This window comes from Emys orbicularis, chromosome 20 (assembly GCF_028017835.1).
Source record: "Emys orbicularis isolate rEmyOrb1 chromosome 20, rEmyOrb1.hap1, whole genome shotgun sequence".
NCBI classification, from domain to species: domain Eukaryota; kingdom Metazoa; phylum Chordata; order Testudines; family Emydidae; genus Emys; species Emys orbicularis.
The window spans coordinates 16,961,733-16,979,802 of record NC_088702.1 but is presented as its reverse complement, the minus strand read 5'-3'; the positions used below and the strand labels follow the sequence as shown (position 1 = coordinate 16,979,802).

Genomic DNA, 18,070 nt, shown 5'->3' with positions numbered 1-18,070 from the left:
AACGGAAAGGGCCAGGAGACCGGCAGATCGATTATGTGATGCTGTGGGTCAGGCATCTCTTTCGCCATGGGCAGTGTGATCAGTGCATGGGGGTCAGCAGGCTCAGTGTCGGGAGTGAGGAGCTATGACCAGTTCCCATTCTGCTGCTTTGGTCTCCACGGTATGTAGGGAGTTGGTGATCCAGGCAGTGACTGCCCTAGGGAGCAGCTCATGGGGTGGCGATGTCCGTGTAAGGGGGAGGAGTGCAGGCAACAGCGTCAGTGTGGGGGTTGGTGGCAGTAGTTGGATCACCTGGAGGCACCATGTTCTGGTAAATGACCACAGACTGCAGGAAAAGGTAAACCTATCAGGACAGGACTCAAGCGTGCCTCTCAGCCCAGCAACACCCCAGTGATGTGCTCCCAGTATAGAACCCTGGAGTCCTAGCTCCCAATCTCTCCCCCCACCCCCACACACTTACTTTAGCCCACTAGATGGGGAGGGGGGAAGGATAGCTCAGTGGTTTGAGTATTGGCCTGCTAAACCCAGGGTTGTGAGTTCAATCCTTGAGGGGGCCATTTAGGGAACTGGGGTAAAAAACAAAACAAAAAACTGTCTGGGGATTTGTCCTGCTTTGAGCAGGGGGTTGGACTAGATGACCTCCTGAGGTCCCTTCCAACCCTGAGATTCTCTTCTATGATTCCCACTCCCATCCCAAGATGGAAATTGAACCCAGGTGTCCTGGCTCCCACCACTCCTCCTGTAAGCCACTAGACCCCTCCACCGTCCCTGTCATTAATACAGGCCCCATGGTGACGCATCATTACCACTTCGCTGTAGCTGTTCCGGCAGACGGCTTTGCACCCAAAGGCCGCAGTGGAGATGGAGACAACGAATTCCAGGAAGGTGAACAGGAACAGAACCATGATGCAGGCCATGGTTACCTTCTGCCAACGGGAAACTGTTGAATTCCCTAAAGGGCAAAGGCCCCATGTCCCATTCCCCACCCCCTGCCCTGGGGCTGGATCAGAGCCAGCACCCTCGGAGGGGAAAGGCCCCTGCCAGCTGGGTAAGGCAGTCCCTGGGGTGGCCATGGGAGGCAGGTGGGTCCCTGTGGGAGCAGGGGTGGATGCGCTGACAGCCCTGCCCTTGTGCTGCGGTACCAAGTACTCACATGAGCCATGCATTCCTCCGGGTACCAGTTACACCCGTACCGATGCCTGGATTCCATCAAGTTGACCAGGTACAGGATCATGGCACATCCGGCCAGCACCGAGCTGATGATGTTCATTCCCAGGCTGCCTTTCACCTGGATGGGAGACGGGGGTGGAGAGAGGCGTGCGCTGAGAGCCCAGCTGGACACACGCGGACAACATGGCACAGAGCCCAGCCCCACTCTGGCTGTGGGGAGAGCCCACACGATGACATCCCATTATTGTGATCATGATGTTCACTTCCATTGCTGTAGCAGTACAGCCTAATGGCCAAACCCTCACTCAGACGGAACATTTAGGGGCTAAATCGCAAAACTGGATTGAGGTACGGTTCAAATAATTCAACCACTTTGGAAAGAACGAGTGATTGTGGGTATAAGATAGATAGATAGAGGGGGGTGTGGGATAGATAGATAGAGGGGGTGTACAGGGATAGATAGGAAGGAAGGAAACTGAGGCATCAATTCGTACCAGTTGTATCTTGGGATTCTTTGCAGCCGCCACTGAGAGGGCCCCCGAGATGATGTACTGTGAGGGGAAGAGAGAAAGGGTTAGAAGCAGGGCTGTGCCTGTGTCTAACGCTCACGGAGCACAGCGGGGTGGATAGGTGCTATGCATGCTGGGATATACTAGACAAGGGTGAGCTTGGGAGAGGTAGTCCAGCAGGAGATAGGGTAAAGGCCGGTGGCCACATGGGAACCAACGTCTGTGCTGATCCACCCACAGCCTGACCCTGCACGTCTGTATAGTTCTGGCAAACTGCCTGGTGGGATTAGAGCCCCACGTATTCTATTGTAGGGTCTGCTGCTAGCGCCACCTAGAGGTAAGGTTGCCCAACACATCCCATTATAAGACCCTACTTTCAGGTGCTGATAACTTTGCCAAGCATTAACTATTAGGGTTGAAATTTCCCATTCTCAGCCTGCTGCAGGCTCAATTTGGGGGATAAATTTCAGTCCAAATTGTTCAGCCATTGCTGAGAATGAGGCTGGGGAAAGTATGTTGTTTTGCCCATGGTAAAAATAATTCTTACAACCATTTCATTGAGCAGCTCTAGTGCCTGCATGCTTTGGAGCAGGGCCTGGAAATGTGGCGGGGGAGGTCACCCTAGGGACAAGGATGTGCCTTTTGCTGTTCCATAAAAAGTCCACTCAAATTTGGCCAAATTATAAGCATTTGAAAAATTTCCATTTGCACATGCTCCGTGGAGATGTGTTAGAATTTGGCAGCTAGATTCTCCAAAGGGTCTGTCTGCACTGAGCATGCTCCAATCCTTCCCTGCTCCTACATGTGACCCGATGGCAGAGGGCAGGGTGGGGTGGAGACTTACCAGCAACCCACTCCATATCGGGACGTGCACACTCAACACCCATATCCACAAATAGGAGCTGACCATAGCCATCACCACCCCGACAGCAAACTGCACGGCTCCAACTAGGATCTGGGTGATCTACCAGGAAGCAAAGCCAAGAATTTCATCACTGCACCCCGAGCTCGCTAGGGGTCGCTTTCCCCTTGGTGCTCTTAACAGGTCCCTCTGTCTTGGGTATTTATCTGGTGCCCATCATCCAGAGCCATCCCTTGGGTACGGCAAATCGGGGCCCCGCGCAGGCGGGGAGGTGAGGCGGGAGGCGGGTGGGCAAGCGGGGTGAGGAGGCAAATGGGGAGGCGAGCGGCAAGCTGGCGGGGGGGGCGAGGAGGAGCCCCCCTTACGAGAACCTCTCCCTTCCCCTAGCGCCTCCTGCCCACCGGTGGGCCCTGCCAACCTGCGCCTATCGCCTACCATGTATCAGATATTTTTTGCGGCATCAGGAGGTGCTGGGAGGGAGGGGAGAGGACGGAGGGCGCAGCGTGCTTGTGGGAGGGGGCAGAACTGGGCTGGGAAGGAGCAGAGGCGGGTTAGGGCCTTGGGGGGAAGGGGTGGAGTGGGAGCGGGGCCTGGGTGGGGCCAGGGGGCAGCACCCCCCGGCAGATTAGAAATTTGGAACCGATGTCCCGGGCCCCGCACCCCCCTAGGGACAGCCCTGCCATCGTCATAGCCTCTCATAGTCTCAGTCTTTAATGCATTGATCCTCCCCATCCCCACTCCCCTGGGAGGCAGAAATGTGCTGTTATCGCTATTGTACAGGTAGGGAAACTGAGACACGGAGCAAGATTGAGGGAGTTGCCCAAGGGCCACACTATGAGTTTATGGTAGGGAAGGGGTAAGTAGGCCCATGGGTCAGATCTGACACAGCAGGGAGAGTTGGGAAGGATACTGGGCTAGAAGTGCCCATGGGTCTGATCCGGGTCAGCAGGGAGTGGACGGGTTACCAGGCTAGATGGGCCCGTGGGTCTGATCCGGGACATGAGGGAGGCAAATTTAATGTTTCTATGGGGTTTATCATCACAAAATTTTGGGAATTATAATCCCAGCAGAAGCCACAGTCCCTGTGAACCAGCCCATGGCTCCCACCAGGGAAGTCAGACATGCTGAAATACAGACAGGCTGAATGCAGGTGCTTGGCATGGGGGATCTGGGCTTGGAAAGCAACGGTCAGGGGGACGCACCAGCACTGCCTGAGATCAGGGACAGCGACCCATGGTCTGGCAGGTACAGGAGGAATAGGCGCCCACTGTCAGGGGATTACGGTGGCCCCAGCTGGCTGCCTTCTCTGCAAGAACCATGCTGGCGTTTCTGGGGTAACTGGGCCAGGCTCCTCCCTGGCACGACGCTCACGTCCGGGCAAACATGGGGGCAGCAAGAAGACAGGGCTGGGTCACGTAAACACCCACCCAGTGTATCCTAAGCACTGGAGGGAATCGTCCTCTGGAATTCCATCCCCCAGTATCTGGCCAATGGGACACCACCTTCAAACCATGACATCATCAGAACAAGCTCTCATTGGCTGATTGTCCCAGGTGGGTGGGGAAGCCTCCCGAAAGCAGTTATCCCTTTTAGTCCGCAGGATACTCACCCCGAGGGCCAGCGGCTCCCCCTTGTGGAACTTCTCCAGGGGCTGCGGTTTGGCCGGGATGGCAGCACTGGCCGTGTGGGGCTGGGTGATGAACCTGTTGATGATGGTGATGGGGCCGGCTGAGCCGGCTGTCACGGTGGTGGCCATAGCAGAATCCTGCTGAGATAACAGCTGGGCTTTCTTTGTGCCGGCAGGGCACTGGGGAGGTAAAAGACACCCCCCTCCCCCAGGATAACAGATAACCCCCGCCCCCAGCTCATCTCCATCACCTCTTGCCCTATCTGGGGGAGATACAGGTCAGGGTTTTCCTTGCGGTGCCCAATCACCCCCATGTTAATATCACCTTAATTCACCCCTTTAATATCGCCATCACTTTCACCTGCAGCAGGGGGCGCTACTGAGCCAAACATGGCTTCCACGGTCTGTGCCCCATGAACCTGCCCCTTCCCCCTACGTGGCAGTGAAGCGATGGGATAGTTGTTCAATTGGCTGACACTGATATCCCATTTCTAAAAGCAGTTTCCCACTGCTCACCCCAGTATCCCACCACTGACACCAAGATCCCACTGCTATCACCAGTTTCTCACCATTCATACCAGTATCCCACTTCTCTGCCACCAGTATCCCACCACTGACACCTGTATTAACACCAGTATCCTACCACTGGCACCTGTATTAACACCAGTGTCCCTCCTTTCACACCACTGACCCCAGTGTCCCACATATCAGATCTGTTTCACAGCTCTCAAACCAGTATCCCACAGCTAACCTCGGTATCCCACCACTGACACCAATATCCCATGACTGACCCCAGTATCCCACCTTTCACAATAATTTCCCACCTCTCACAGCAGTATCTCCCCTCAAATACCAATATCCCACTGCTAACACCAATATCCCATGACTGATGCCAGTTTCCCATCATTCACACCATTTTCCCATCTCTCACACCAATATCTCACCTTGATTACCAATATCCCACTGCTAACACCAATATCCCCTGGCTAACACCAGTATCCCACTGCTCACACCGGTTTCCCACCGCTCACACCAGCATCACAGCAGAATTCTAGAGCCGTACAGCTTCTCAGTGAAGGAGGATTCAGTGAGGCGCAGTCTGGGAAGAGTCTCAATCTAATCAAAGTGTGGGGAAAATTCAAGGTCTTCTTTTTCTGCCAGGTGATGATTAGAAATGGGGTGATGATCCATTTATAACTCAGGTGGATGATTTCCCACCCACTCCACTTCCGCCCAGGTCATGTTATCATCACCCTAGCTCTACCCTTCCACATCGGCATCACTTCAGTGAGCAGCAAGGGACGCTGTGGAGTCCAGTATGTCTCCCAACTTCCCCCATGGCCCAGGTTGGGTTCCACTGGAAACCTCCATGGTGGTGAAGAACCCGCTGGGCTGGGTATAGAGAGGGTGTGAGAGGCAGGGCTGAGCTTGGTTCTGGCTGAGCATGGAGTGTTGTGCCATTTTTCTTGCCTAGTAAAGAGCAAAGCCCCCGCGGAGGGGTCTCAAGAACTGAGCGGAGAGGAGCTAAAACAGAGCCAGAGAGATGCCCTGACTAGCAGCCCCACCTGGAGCCGGAGTGGGCAGGAGATAGACCCCCAGTAGGCCGTGCTGCAGGGGGCTCAGTAGGGGGCCCCAGCGGAGATGGCTATGGCAGGAAGGGGAGCTGGTCTAGAAAGGGGAGAGGACCTGGGAGTCAGGAGAGATGCACAGGCCAGGGGTGATACAGGATGTGTGGGGAGGTATCCCCCAAAACACTGTGGTTATACCCAGAGCCAGAGCCCCGGTAAGGAGCCCAGATTCTGAGCCATTGAGCTTCCACAATGGACTAAGATGTGTGTGGTTGTGTGTGTCTGTCTGTGGGTGGGACTGTCCATATGTGCACGTGACTCTCTGTGTGTCTGACTGTGTGTGTGGGACTGTCCATGTGTCCATGTTGCATCTCTGTGGTTGCCAGCTTGATGTGTCTGTAAGTGTGCTTCAGTGGGTGTGTGTGAGAGAGGTTGTGTGTGAGAGAGACAGTGTGAATGTGTGTTTCTGTTGTGTATGTCTGTCTCTCTCTGAGTGTATTTGTGTGAACGTGCGTGTATATGTGAGTGTGGCGGGAATCATAGAATCATAGAATATCAGGATTGGAAGGGACCTCAGGAGGTCATCTAGTCCAACCCCCTGCTCAAAGCAGGACCAACACCAACTAAATCATCCCAGCCAGGGCTTTGTCAAGCCGGGCCTTAAAAACCTCTAAGGAAGGAGATTCTACCACCTCCCTAGGTAACCCATTCCAGTGCTGGAAGGGTGACTGTGTGTTTGTGTCCATTGTTGTTGTGAGTCTCTGAGTGTGTATGTGTGTGTGTGTGTGTGTGTGGTATGAGCTGGGTTAAACCTCTATAATTTGGATTAAAACCCTGGTCAGGTTGACAGGTGTGAACTCACCCTCCCATTAACATAGCTGTAAACATAATCCCCAGTATAGACAAAAAGTGCGCATCACACACACACACACACACACACACACAGAGTTTTTGGGCTGAGTATTGTTTTGGGCAGGGCTGTGTGCGAGAATACCCAGACACTGAGCTCCCACACAAGCGGTGTCTACGCTACAGCTGCACGGTTTAGAACCGGCTGTTAAAGGGCTGGGCATGGTAAGGGGGTCGGGCCGAGGCTGGGAGGAGGGGTTGGATAAGGGGCAAGGAGCGGTTGGAGGGGGCGGAGGTTCTGAGGGGGGGGCGGTCAGGGGACGGGGAACAGGAGGGGGTTGGGGCGGCCTGGCTTCCCCAGGCGGCAATTTAAAGGGCCTGGGGCTCCCAGCAGCGGCTGGAGCCCCAGGCTCTTTAAATTGCTGCCAGAGCCCCGCTGCTGGAGCCCTGGGGTAGCAGCGGCAGCCGGGGACTCCGGCAGCGGTTTAAAGGGCCCGAGGCGGTAGCGGCGGCCGAGCCCTGGGCCCTTTAAATTGCTGCCGGAGCCCCCGGCTGCCGCTGCTACCCCGGTGGGGGCACTTACCAGTACAGGGCAGGCCGGGGCTGGCTCTGACCCCCCATCCCTGCCCCATCCGCCTGAGGCCCTGCCCCTTCCAGGGGCCAGAGCTGGCCCCAACCCAGCCCCATACCGGTAAGTCCCTATTTCTACTTTCACCCCTGGGGTCGGGACAGTCAGGGGACAGGGAGCAGGGCGAGTTGGGTAGGGGGTGGTGCCCTGGGGGGCAGTTAGGGTGGGGGGTCTTGGGCTTGTACTCACCGGGCGGCACTTAATAATCGGTTCCCTACCGGGTTGGTGGCAGCACTTCGGCGGCGGGTCGTACACTCGCTCCGGGTCTTCGGCGGCACTGAAGGACCCGCCGCCAAAGTGCCGCCGAAGACCCGGTAGGGAACCGGTTGTTAACAGTCTGGCAGCTCATCACTGTGCAGACCCTTCCAACGTCGGTGTGGGGGTGGGGGTGGGGTTCCATCGCTGTATTGAATCCACCTCTGTGAGATGTGGTAGCTAGGTCGACGGGAGAATCCGAACATGGGCCTGGGGTCCACACCGGGGGTGAGGTCAACCAAACTCCAGAGCTCACGGCCTGGAATTTTCCACAGCCCGGAGTGCTGGAGCTAGGTCAGCCTAATGTTGAAGTGCAGAGCAAGCCAAGACCAGAGAGAGGCAAAGGCAAAGAGGCTAGAAAAGCGAAGCGGGTCCCTGTCTGCACAATGTGACCCTGGAAAAAGCTAGAGAGAGACCTTCCAGGGCTGGGGCTGGCTGTGGAGCCTGGGGGGGGGGGGGTGTGCGGGGGCTACAAGCTGAGCGACTGTTTGATTTGGGTGCAGAGACACGGGACTTCGTACGCTGCTTGCAAATAAACAAAACTCTGTCAAAGCCAATCCCTGGCTAGCCCCGATTTCTGCCTCCAGCTGGAGCATCCCCCGAGCCCCCTACTTTGACTAGCCGCTGAGGTCAGAAGGGGCAACGTGTGTGTCTGTTTATGGGGTAGGTGAGTGCGTGTGTGAGCGTGAGTGTGTATCAGCGTGTGTGCTGTACCCAGGTCCCTCGTGCCCCTGAACTCCCAGCTCCGTCTGCCCCGTCCCAGCAACATGGGGACAGAATCCTTGACCCCTCCAGAGGGTCCTGTGGACTAACAGAAAGACACTTAAAGGTGCCACAGGACCCTCTGTTGCTTTTTACAGATTCAGACTAACACGGCTACCCCTCTGATACTTGACCCCTCCACTAACCGACAGCCCCCACCCCAGCACCCCGCCACGCCCCCCGGAGAGACCCAGCCAGGGCAAATCCCCTTCCCCAATCCCATCCTGCCTCCGGCTCACCCTCCATCCGGCTCTGCAGCTGGCTCTCACTCCGGCAGGAAAGAGCTGAGCTTGGACCCCGTCCCGTAAACAAGGGGCCCCTCCTGGGAAGCTCCAGAAACGATCTCCGCCTTGATTGGAGCCGAAGTAAGAATAAGGCAGATCGGGGGCTGGACAGTGTCCCAGTTCCCCTGCGCCTCTTTGCCTGGTGCACAATGGTTCCTGTCAGCAGGCTGCAGGCAATCCGCTGCTCACCAGCAGGACTTCTCCAGACTAATCATCTCCTTCCCCCTGCCCAAAAGAAGGGTGAGCAGCGGAGGGCTGGAGGCACCGAGCTGTGGTGCAGGCTGAGCCTTGAGCTTCTATGCAGAGCTGATGGGAGGTTTTCTAGAGGGATGTTTTGCTGTTGGAATGTGCAGATTTCTCAACCCCCAAATTCCCCGTGGGAATGCGCTGAACGCAAAGCAAAAAGGCGACACAGCGGGGCCCTGATGACAGCCCTTAAATGGGCCAGGGCTGTTCTAATGCGCCCGGGGCTCAGCTATTCTCCTTGTCCAGCGAAGGATGAGAAGTGATGGTTAATTCCCAGCAGGTGAGACTGAGGGTGGATTTTAGGTCCAACTTTCTAACTCGAAGGGGAGCTGAGCACTGGAACAGGTTAGCAAGGGAATCTGCCCCATGGCAGGGCCTCTGTGTGCCCCCATGTACTGGGTACCCCCATTCTTTCCCCATGCCAGTGGCTCTAGTGTCCCTCACCATTTTTCCCTTCTGTTTTTCTAGTGCCCCCCAAATGGACAGGGTTCTGCCTGGTCCGTTCCCTGACAGTTTGGCGCTGATCAGATGCAGCGTTCAAACACGATCCTGTAACACCCACACAGATGGGCGGACAAAGACAAGCCACTGAGCGGCGTGTCAGGCCTCACTTCACCAGACCTACTGACAATGGGAAGGGACCCAGGTGCTGCGGGGATGGGGGCCAGAGAAGCCCCTGCCATAGGTCGGGGCCCTGCACAGACACCCGAGGTCTCACAGAGTGGACGTGTGAGCTTGCCCAGCAGGCCAGCGGCAGCTCTGGGGGCAACCCCCAGGTCTCCTAGCCCCCATCCCTCAGCCTGGCCAGGCTCTGGCTGTGAGCCCCATGCAGGCGATGTAAGTAACAGTATCTACACAGCCACTGCGTCACCCTAGCTACACCCACCTAAGCGCTACGCCTCTCACAGAGGCGGCGTTATTGGGTCGGCGGAGCTGGCGACTCACATCGGCGGAGCCCTGCTGGAGTGTAGACATGAACAGAGTTAAGGCGACGTCGACCTAACTCTGTAGTGTAGCCCAGCTCTCCGATCCGATCCGATCCTCTCTCTGCAATGGTCAAGGGAGGAGCTGATTAGACTCTCCTGAGGGTTTGTTGCTTTGTTCAGCGATTCTAAAAGTGTAGGACTGGAAGGGACCTCGATGCGCCATCTGGTCCAGTCCCCTGCACTCACAGCAGGACTGTAACAGCCCAACCATGCCTGACGGGGCTTTGTCTAATTTGCTCTTTAAAACCTCCAATGCTGGGTTTTCCACAGCCTCCCTAGGCAATTGGATCCAGGGCTTAACCACCCTGAGAGTTAGGAAATTTTCCCTAATGTCCAACCTAAACCTCCCTTGCTGCAATTTAAGCCCATTGCTTCTTGTCCTGTCCTCGGAGGTGAACGAGGCTGCATCGCCCGATGCCCGGCTCCCCCGACCCGTCCCCACAGAGATGGACCCTGGCTCCCGGAGCCCCCGCTGCTCTGGAGGGGCCTGCGCAGCACGAGCTGTTCTCAGCCTGGGGCAGGAAGCATGTGGGCCAGGAGCCTGGCTGGGGAGGAAGAGGAAGTAAGAAGGGTGGGGGATGTGGGGAGCCGAGGAACTGGCCCTAAGGTGTGACAGACACAGACCGGGGTCTGGCCCCTGAAGTGTTAATATTGAGCAATGATTTAGCAATGACTCCCTCTGCCAGTAACTGTGACGATGAAGGAGGGCAGAGCTAGGGGGCACCGTGCTGCGGGGAGTGGGGCAGGGGGGCACTGTGCTGCGGGGAGTGGGGCAGGGGGGCACCGTGCTGCAGGGAGTGGGGCAGGGGACATTGTGCTGCGGGGAGTGGGGCAGGGGACATCGTGCTGCGGGGAGTGGGGCGGGGGGACACTGTGCTGCGGGGAGTGGGGCAGGGGGCTCAGCAGGGGGCACCGTGCTGCGGGGAGTGGGGCAGGGGGCTCAGCAGGGGGCACCGTTCTGCGGGGAGTGGGGCAGGGGGTACCGTGCTGCAGGGAGTGGGGCAGGGGGTACCGTGCTGCAGGGAGTGGGGCAGGGGACATCGTGCTGCGGGGAGTGGGGCGGGGGGCTCAGCAGGGGGCACCGTGCTGCAGGGAGTGGGGCGGGGGGCGCCGGGCTGCGGGGAGTGGGGCGGGGGACATCGCACTGTGGGGAGTGGGGTGGGGGGCTCAGCAGGGGGCACCGTGCTGCAGGGAGTGGGGCAGGGGACATCGTGCTGCGGGGAGTGGGGCGGGGGGCTCAGCAGGGGGCACCGTGCTGCAGGGAGTGGGGCGGGGGGCGCCGGGCTGCGGGGAGTGGGGCGGGGGACATCGCGCTGTGGGGAGTGGGGCAGGGGGCTCAGCAGGGGGCACCATGCTGCGGGGAGTGGGGCAGGGGACATCGTGCTGCAGGGAGTGGGGCGGGGGGCGCCGGGCTGCGGGGAGTGGGGCGGGGGACATCGCGCTGTGGGGAGTGGGGCAGGGGGCTCAGCAGGGGGCACCATGCTGCGGGGAGTGGGGCATTGTGCTGCGGGGGGGGGCTCAGCACAGCTCCAGGGTCACAGTTACTGGCAGAGGGAGTCATTGCTAAACCATTGCTCAATATTAACCCTTCAGGGCCCGGATCCCGGTCTGCGCCACCCGAGGGCTAGTTCCTCGGCTCCCCCCATTCCCCACTCTCCTTAGTTCCTCTTCCTCCCCAGGCCGGGCTCCAGGCCAGGCACTTCCCGCCCCAGGGAGAGAACAGCTTGTTCTCAACAGTCCCCTGCAGGGACAGCCGGACTGTGGGGGAGGGGAAGATTTTCCCTGCAATTAACTTCTATCTCCTTCCCTCCTGCTCTAACCATTCAACCCCACTCCACTCCCAGAGCTGGAAGAGAACCCAGGAGTCCTGGCTCCCTTGCTCTAACCACTAGAGACCCCCCACTCACACACTTTTTCAGAACCAGCACAGAGGAGTGTCACCATAATCCCCACCCCATCCTCGGATCCCCCTAACTCCTGTCCCCTACCACCCAGCCCCCTCCCCATAACCACCTCCACTCTAATCTCCGCTCCCCCCCCCTTCCACCACCTAATGTTCACTCCCTTCTCCACCGGCCTTTGCACGTCTGAGTTCATTTGAGCCCTTCCCACGTTGTCGCTGTGCCCAAATCCCCCCTGCCTGCCTTTAACACAGGTACAGTTTAGCAACAGGTTTACTCCCCCACCCCCCGATTTCAGTCCATGCCTGTATTTGAGTGCCTGGGGCTGGCTCAGGTTTCATGCCCATAACATGCTCCTTTAACCTCCACCAGATCGGGGAGCTCGGCCCGGCTGGCAGCCCAACTGGGCGTGCTGGCTCCGCCGGCTCCGCATCATTCCCTTGGCACGTGCCCGGTAGCCACACCCCCGTCTCCAGGGGCAGGCTCTCAGGTGAACCCCGGGCTCAGCGTTGCTCCCTTGAGGGGCAGGTTGGTGCCACGTACTAGCCAGGATAAATGGTGAGCGACTGAGCCTGCTCAGGGCAGGAACCAACCCCTGGTTTGACCCCGTCTGTGTGCAAAGAGAATGGGGAGAATCTGTTAACCTTAAGAAAAGCTGTTTTCTTGGGGGAGGGGTGCCTCTCGGGAACCCCTCGCTCAAAATCCCCTGTAGCCCCAAGAGGAACGCCAGCTCTCAAGGCAACCCAAGTTCCCATGTGCATTTTAGAGCACGTAGCGCACTACCTTTATCTCAGCGCCGCGGGTCTGTGCCATGCCTGTTCTCAGGTGCCCACCCCAGGTCCAGCATTTTGGCAGCGCCTACAATACCAGGACCATGCCTGGGCTGCCCCTGTCCCTTTGCCAAGTCAGGGGATCCTGATGAATAAGAGAGGCAGAAACTGGGGCTGGTCGTTCGTATGAAACACGTTTATTGGGTGTGGGGAGATCAGGGGTGAATGCGCAGCAGAGAGGAATCAGATCCTGTCGGCAGGGGAGAAGAAAGAAAGAAAGAAGCTGTAATTTGCCACGCTGTAATCTCGCACTGTCCCTTTAAATCCGCAGCAGGAAGGTGTCACACCATTAGTGTAGATGGCACCATCAGGAGCGAGTCCCGGTTGTCACCATCCACGGTGCTGGCCCAGATGCTTCGCTGCCCTCTGGGGGCCACTGAAGGGCCGGCAGCAGCTCACAATGGTTGGGGTCGGCCGGTGGCTGGCGTGGGGCACGGCTCAGGGGGTCTGGGTGTCCTGGTAAGGGGGTGGGGCTTTGGGGGGGTCGTTGGTGAGGGCAGCTGGGGGCCCCATGTTCTGATAAATCACCATGGACTGGAGGGAGAGACAGGAGGAGAGCATGAGGGGCAGCCCTAGGGCCAGCCACTCCCCTGCCCCCCACATTCCCCTGTAGCCCGTACTCCTCCCTCCTTCCCCCCACAAATTGTTCATGGAATAACTCCCCAGCTCCCTCCCTAGGGAAGTACGGGGGCTCGGGGGGTGGGGGGGTCCCACATCTGTCAACTGATCTAGAAAGAGATGGGTTGGACAAATTTTTCACATACTCAGGGATAGAACCCAGGAGTCCTCACCCCTGGCTTTAACCTCTAGACTCCACTCCCTTCTCTGAGCCTGGGATAGAACCCAGGAGTCCTGGCTCCCAGTCCCCCACCCACCTCTAAACCCTAGACCCCCGTCCCCTCACACAGAGGCTGTCACCGTGTCGCTGTAGCTGTCCCGGCAGAGGGTTTTGCACCCGAAGGCGGCACTGGAGATGGAGACGCAGAACTCCAGGATGGTGAAGACCAGGAGAATCATGGTTACCCCGAACATGGTATCCTGGCCAGGGGAGATCCACAAGGGACTGACTGACAATACACACAGCGCCGCCTGCTGAGCCTCCCGCTCCCCGCAGCACAGCGCCCCCTGCTGATCCTCCCACTCCCCACAGCACGGCGCCCCCTGCTGAGCCCCCTGCCCCGCTCCCTTCAGCATGGCGCCCGCTATTGACCTCTCACCCTACTCCCTGCAGCGCTGCGCCCTCCATTGAGCCCCTGCTCCCTCTCTGCAGCATGGCGTCCCCTAATGGCGTTCAGGGCATCAGGCCCAACTCCTGGGCCACAGCCCTGATGAGCAGGGTTACAGATAGCACCAGTGCCCCCAGCTTCGCGGGGCAGAGCTGGGCAGGCCCGGGGGGCGTCTGGACTCACCGCGGGCACTCGGGAGGTCGGCGCGCAGGACTTGGACTCCTCGATCCAGTAGCAGGTTTGTTGCGGGAAGCGGAAGGTAAGCGAGAGCGAATAGAAGATGATGCCCGCTCCGGCCACTACGGCGCTGAGGGTATTCATAGCCAGCATGGCCTTCACCTGGGAGAGGAGGCGTCAGAGACGCGGGGCCAGGACGCCCAGCTATGTCATCCACACACCCCACACCTCCCACCCCTGCATCCCCCCAGGCACTCTCCTGCCCTTGAATCCTGCACCCCTCCAGACGCCCTCAGCCTGTGCCCAGCCTCCATGGTACAGCAGGTCGGTGGAGATTTTAGTGTCTAGCGAGACAAGGCGGGTGGGGTCCCAGCGTCTGCTGGGGAAAGAGGCAAGAGCTCCAGAGCTCTTCTCCGGTTCCTTGTTACAATCTTCAGCCTGAAACGGGTGATTTTCAGCCATTCGCTGCCGTTTTCAGTGGCGACGTTTTGGGCTTTGGGGCAATTCTGAGTAGATATTTTTCATTTTCCCTGCACCTTTTACCAGCTTCCAGCTACAAATTTGCTCTTTTTTGGGCAAAATTGGGCAGCCAATTGGCCGTTTTCAGCTGTTTGGGGTGCGCTGCTGTTTTTGTCTGAAAAAACTGTGCGGGGAGAATTTTTTGGTGGCTGTTTCCCCCTGGAAATTCTTCCTTTCATGACTCTTTTGGGGTAAAATGTTTAAATTTTCAGCCGTTTGGGCGGTTTTTGGATGGGAATTTTCAGTGTTGGGAAAAAAGTCAAAATTTTCCTTTGGAATTTGCAGTGAATTCCCCCCCACATTTTTCATGTTTCATTTAACTCTCCCTGGGGGGGAAACCCCAATATATTACATCTGGCTCAAAAAACAGGGAACAAAAGCCTCGTTCCTTACCAGTGAGATCTTGGGGTTCTTGGCAGCCGCCACACAAATGAACCCCGAAAGGATGTACTGGGGGGGAAGCAGAGATGGGTCAAGGCTGCTGCCCACTCTTCGCCCAACAGGTGAGACCATCCCAGTGCCCCCTACTCGCTTGGTGCCTCAGTTTCCCCTCCATGCATTAGGGATAATGGCACTCCCTCACAGGCAGGGTGAGGGTCAATACACCGGGGGCGGGGGAGGAGAGGTCACACATTTCTCAAGCTCATTACACATCCCAGAGGCTCCCTCCCCACCATGCCAAGGGCCTTATGTGCCCCCCACTTCCATGCCAGGGGGTTCTGGATCCCCCCATTCTTCCCTTTCCCCCCATGCCAGAGGCTCTGTATGTCCCACAGGGACTCAGTTGAAGATGGGGGAGGTGCTGCAGGGATAGGGGCCAAAGAAGCCCCTGTGATAGGTCGGGGCTTTGCACAGACACACAGCCAGTGGCCACCCCGAGGACTCAGAGAGGGGACATGCGAGCTTGCCCAGCAGGCCAGCGGCAGGTTAGGGGGCAACCCCCAGGTCTCCTAGCCCCACGGCCAGTGCCCCAGTCACCACTCCGCCACCCTTGGCAGTGCCAGCTGGGCTTCCAAAGTCCATTGGCCATGCTCCAGGAAGCCGGGTTCAGGGCACGGGGATGGCTGGCTAAACCGCCCTACAGTGAGGATTCGGAGACGATGTCCTCCTTGTTTTCACACACACACCCCCGAAGCCCCCACCACTAGGACTTACCAGGATCCCCGTCCAAAAGGGGGTCCCCACGTGTATCGCCATTATCTGGTAGCCATTCGCCAGAATCAGGATGATGCCGAAAGCTACCTGCACAATGCCCATGAGTATCTGTGTGATCTGCAGAGACACCGTGGAGCATAACATGTTACTGGCCAGGAGCTGCATTCTGGGGAACTTACTACACAGTTACTCTGTCCCTACTACACAGTTACTCCGTTCCTACTACATGGTTACTCCATCCCTACCACACAGTGACACAGTCCCTACTACACGGAGTCTCTGTATTTTCTAAATGGCTAGTCATTCACGAGAGGATAAAGCCTCTAGATGGATCCTCATAGACTTGTGTTCTATTCCCAACTCTGCCACTGGCCTGCTGGTGACCTCTTGGGCTTGACAAAAGTGCCAGAGCTAGGTGCCTAACTCCCATTGACCTTCCATGAGCTGCAGGCACCTAACCTGTGTAAGACTTGGTAAGTCCCACTTGCGCCTCTCTGCAACTTTGGCCACCTAAATACCTTTGTAAAGCTGGGCCTCAGTCCCTACTATGTGGCTATTCAGTCCTTACTACTTGGTTACTCAGTCCTTATTACATGGTTAATCATTCTTTACTAGATGGCTTCTCAATCCTTACTACAGTGTTACTTAGTCCTTTCTACATGAATGCTCTGTACTTACTACAAGGTTAATCACTCCCTACCAGATGAATACTCAGTCCTTCCTACATTGTTACTCAATTCTTACTACATCCTTACTCAGTCCTTATTGCATAGATGTTCTGTGCTTACTACATGGTTATTCATTCCCTACTAGATGGTTACTTAGCCCTGGTCTACACTGGGGGGGGGGGGGGGGGATCGATCTAAGTTACACAACTTCAGCTACGTGAATAACATAGCTGAAGTCGACGTACTTAGATCGACTTACCTCGGTGTCTTCACCACGGTGAGTTGACTGCTGCCACTCCCCCATTGACTCTGACTGCGCCTCTTGCGGTGCAGGAGTACAGGAGTCGACAGGAGAGCACTCGGGGGTCGATTTATCGCGTCTACACTAGACGCGATAAATCAATCCCCACTGGATTGATCGCTGCTCCCCCTCCCCACCCCCCAATCCAGCAGGTCGTGAAGACATACCCTCAGTCCTTATTACATCAAGGAGTCCGGTGGCACCTTAAAGACTAACAGATTTATTTGGGCATAAGCTTTCATGGGTAAAAAACCTCAAGAAGTGTTATATATGACTAAATAAATCTGTTAGTCTTTAAGGTGCCACCGGACTCCTTGCTGTTTTTGTGGATACAGACTAACACGGCTACCCCCTGATCCTTATTACATGGTTATTCATTTCCTACTAGATGGCTATTCAGTCTTTAATACATTGTTACTCCGTTCTTACTATATCCTTACTCACTCTTTATTGCATGGATGCTCTGTACTTACTACAGGGTTATTCATTCCATACTAGATGACTACTCCATCCTTATTACATAGTTATTCATTCCCTGCTAGATGGTCACTCAGTCTTTACTAAATTGTTACGTAGTTCTTACTATATTAGTACTCAATCCTTATTGCATAGATGCTCTGTTCTTACTACATTGTTATTCATTCCCCACTAGATGGTTACTCAGTCATTACTACAGGGTTATGAAGTTCTTTTTACAGTTATTTAGTACTTATACAATTAAACTACTGAATTAAGCATTTAGTAAATCTCTCTACCTAACTAATCAACTTACAGCTACCTTTGTTTTCATCTATATTTCCCATCACCTTAGTATGGAAGTAATGGATTAAAATAACGTAATTGCATCGTGCTCCCAAGTGGAACATTCCTAATGAAAACAGCTGGGAATTAGGACTTCTGGGTTCTAGCCCCAGCTCTGGGAGGGGAGTGGGGGTCTAGTGGGTTACAACAGAGGGGCTAGGAGTCCTGGCTTCTATTTCCAACTCATAGGGGAGGAGGGTGATCAGAGGGTCAGGTCTTATGCATCCTGACCCTGACTCGCTGTAAGTCTCCACTCAGGCACCTGCCTAGCTCTGTGCCTCAGTTTCCCTCTCTGTATTACAGAGACAATCATCCCCAACCACATTTCTAAGGCACTTTGGGATCCTCAGTGCCACAGCACTATACCAAGGCCACACATGACAGCCTGTGGCCAAGGACAGGACCCCCTGCACCTAAAAGCCTGAGCATCTTCCATCCAAGCTAATCAGGCGACTACACCCAGCAAGGGCAGCAGCTGCCTCCTGTTAATGGCCCAGACAGCAGAGGGAGCTGGAAAGGCTCATTGTGTCCCCCTGGGTCCCCTTCGCAGGCCAGCCCCCGGCCGCACTGGACTCACGCCCAGAGCCAGCGGCTCCCCCTGGTAGAACTTCCGTAGGGGCCGCGGTGGGGCAGAGGAGTCTGACGAGTGGGGCTGGGGTATGATCTGCGTCAGCAGGACGACTCCGGAGGGCCCTGCCTCCATCAGGGCAGAGGGTGCCTATTCCCGGCCTGCGCAGTGCGGACAG

The 18,070-nt window shown here is 56.6% G+C and overlaps 2 protein-coding genes across 2 annotated transcripts; both read right to left on the bottom strand.

Annotated features, from left to right (window-relative positions):
• Window positions 1-208: 208 nt before the first annotated feature.
• Window positions 209-4,297, bottom strand: LOC135892777 (membrane-spanning 4-domains subfamily A member 4A-like). Its single transcript, XM_065420571.1, has 6 exons — window positions 4,151-4,297; window positions 2,524-2,643; window positions 1,665-1,721; window positions 1,154-1,288; window positions 807-926; window positions 209-325 (listed from the first exon to the last, which is right to left on the bottom strand). Exons 1-6 carry the CDS (start codon window positions 4,295-4,297, stop codon window positions 209-211), a joined length of 696 nt encoding a protein of 231 aa, XP_065276643.1.
• Window positions 4,298-12,915: 8,618 nt separating this feature from the next.
• On the bottom strand, window positions 12,916-18,070 carry LOC135892200 (membrane-spanning 4-domains subfamily A member 4A-like). The gene is made up of 6 exons (XM_065419912.1): window positions 17,902-18,070; window positions 15,555-15,671; window positions 14,793-14,849; window positions 13,887-14,042; window positions 13,396-13,515; window positions 12,916-13,011 (listed from the first exon to the last, which is right to left on the bottom strand). The coding sequence occupies exons 1-6, from the start codon at window positions 18,025-18,027 to the stop codon at window positions 12,916-12,918; spliced, it is 672 nt and encodes a 223-aa protein (XP_065275984.1). The 5' UTR covers window positions 18,028-18,070.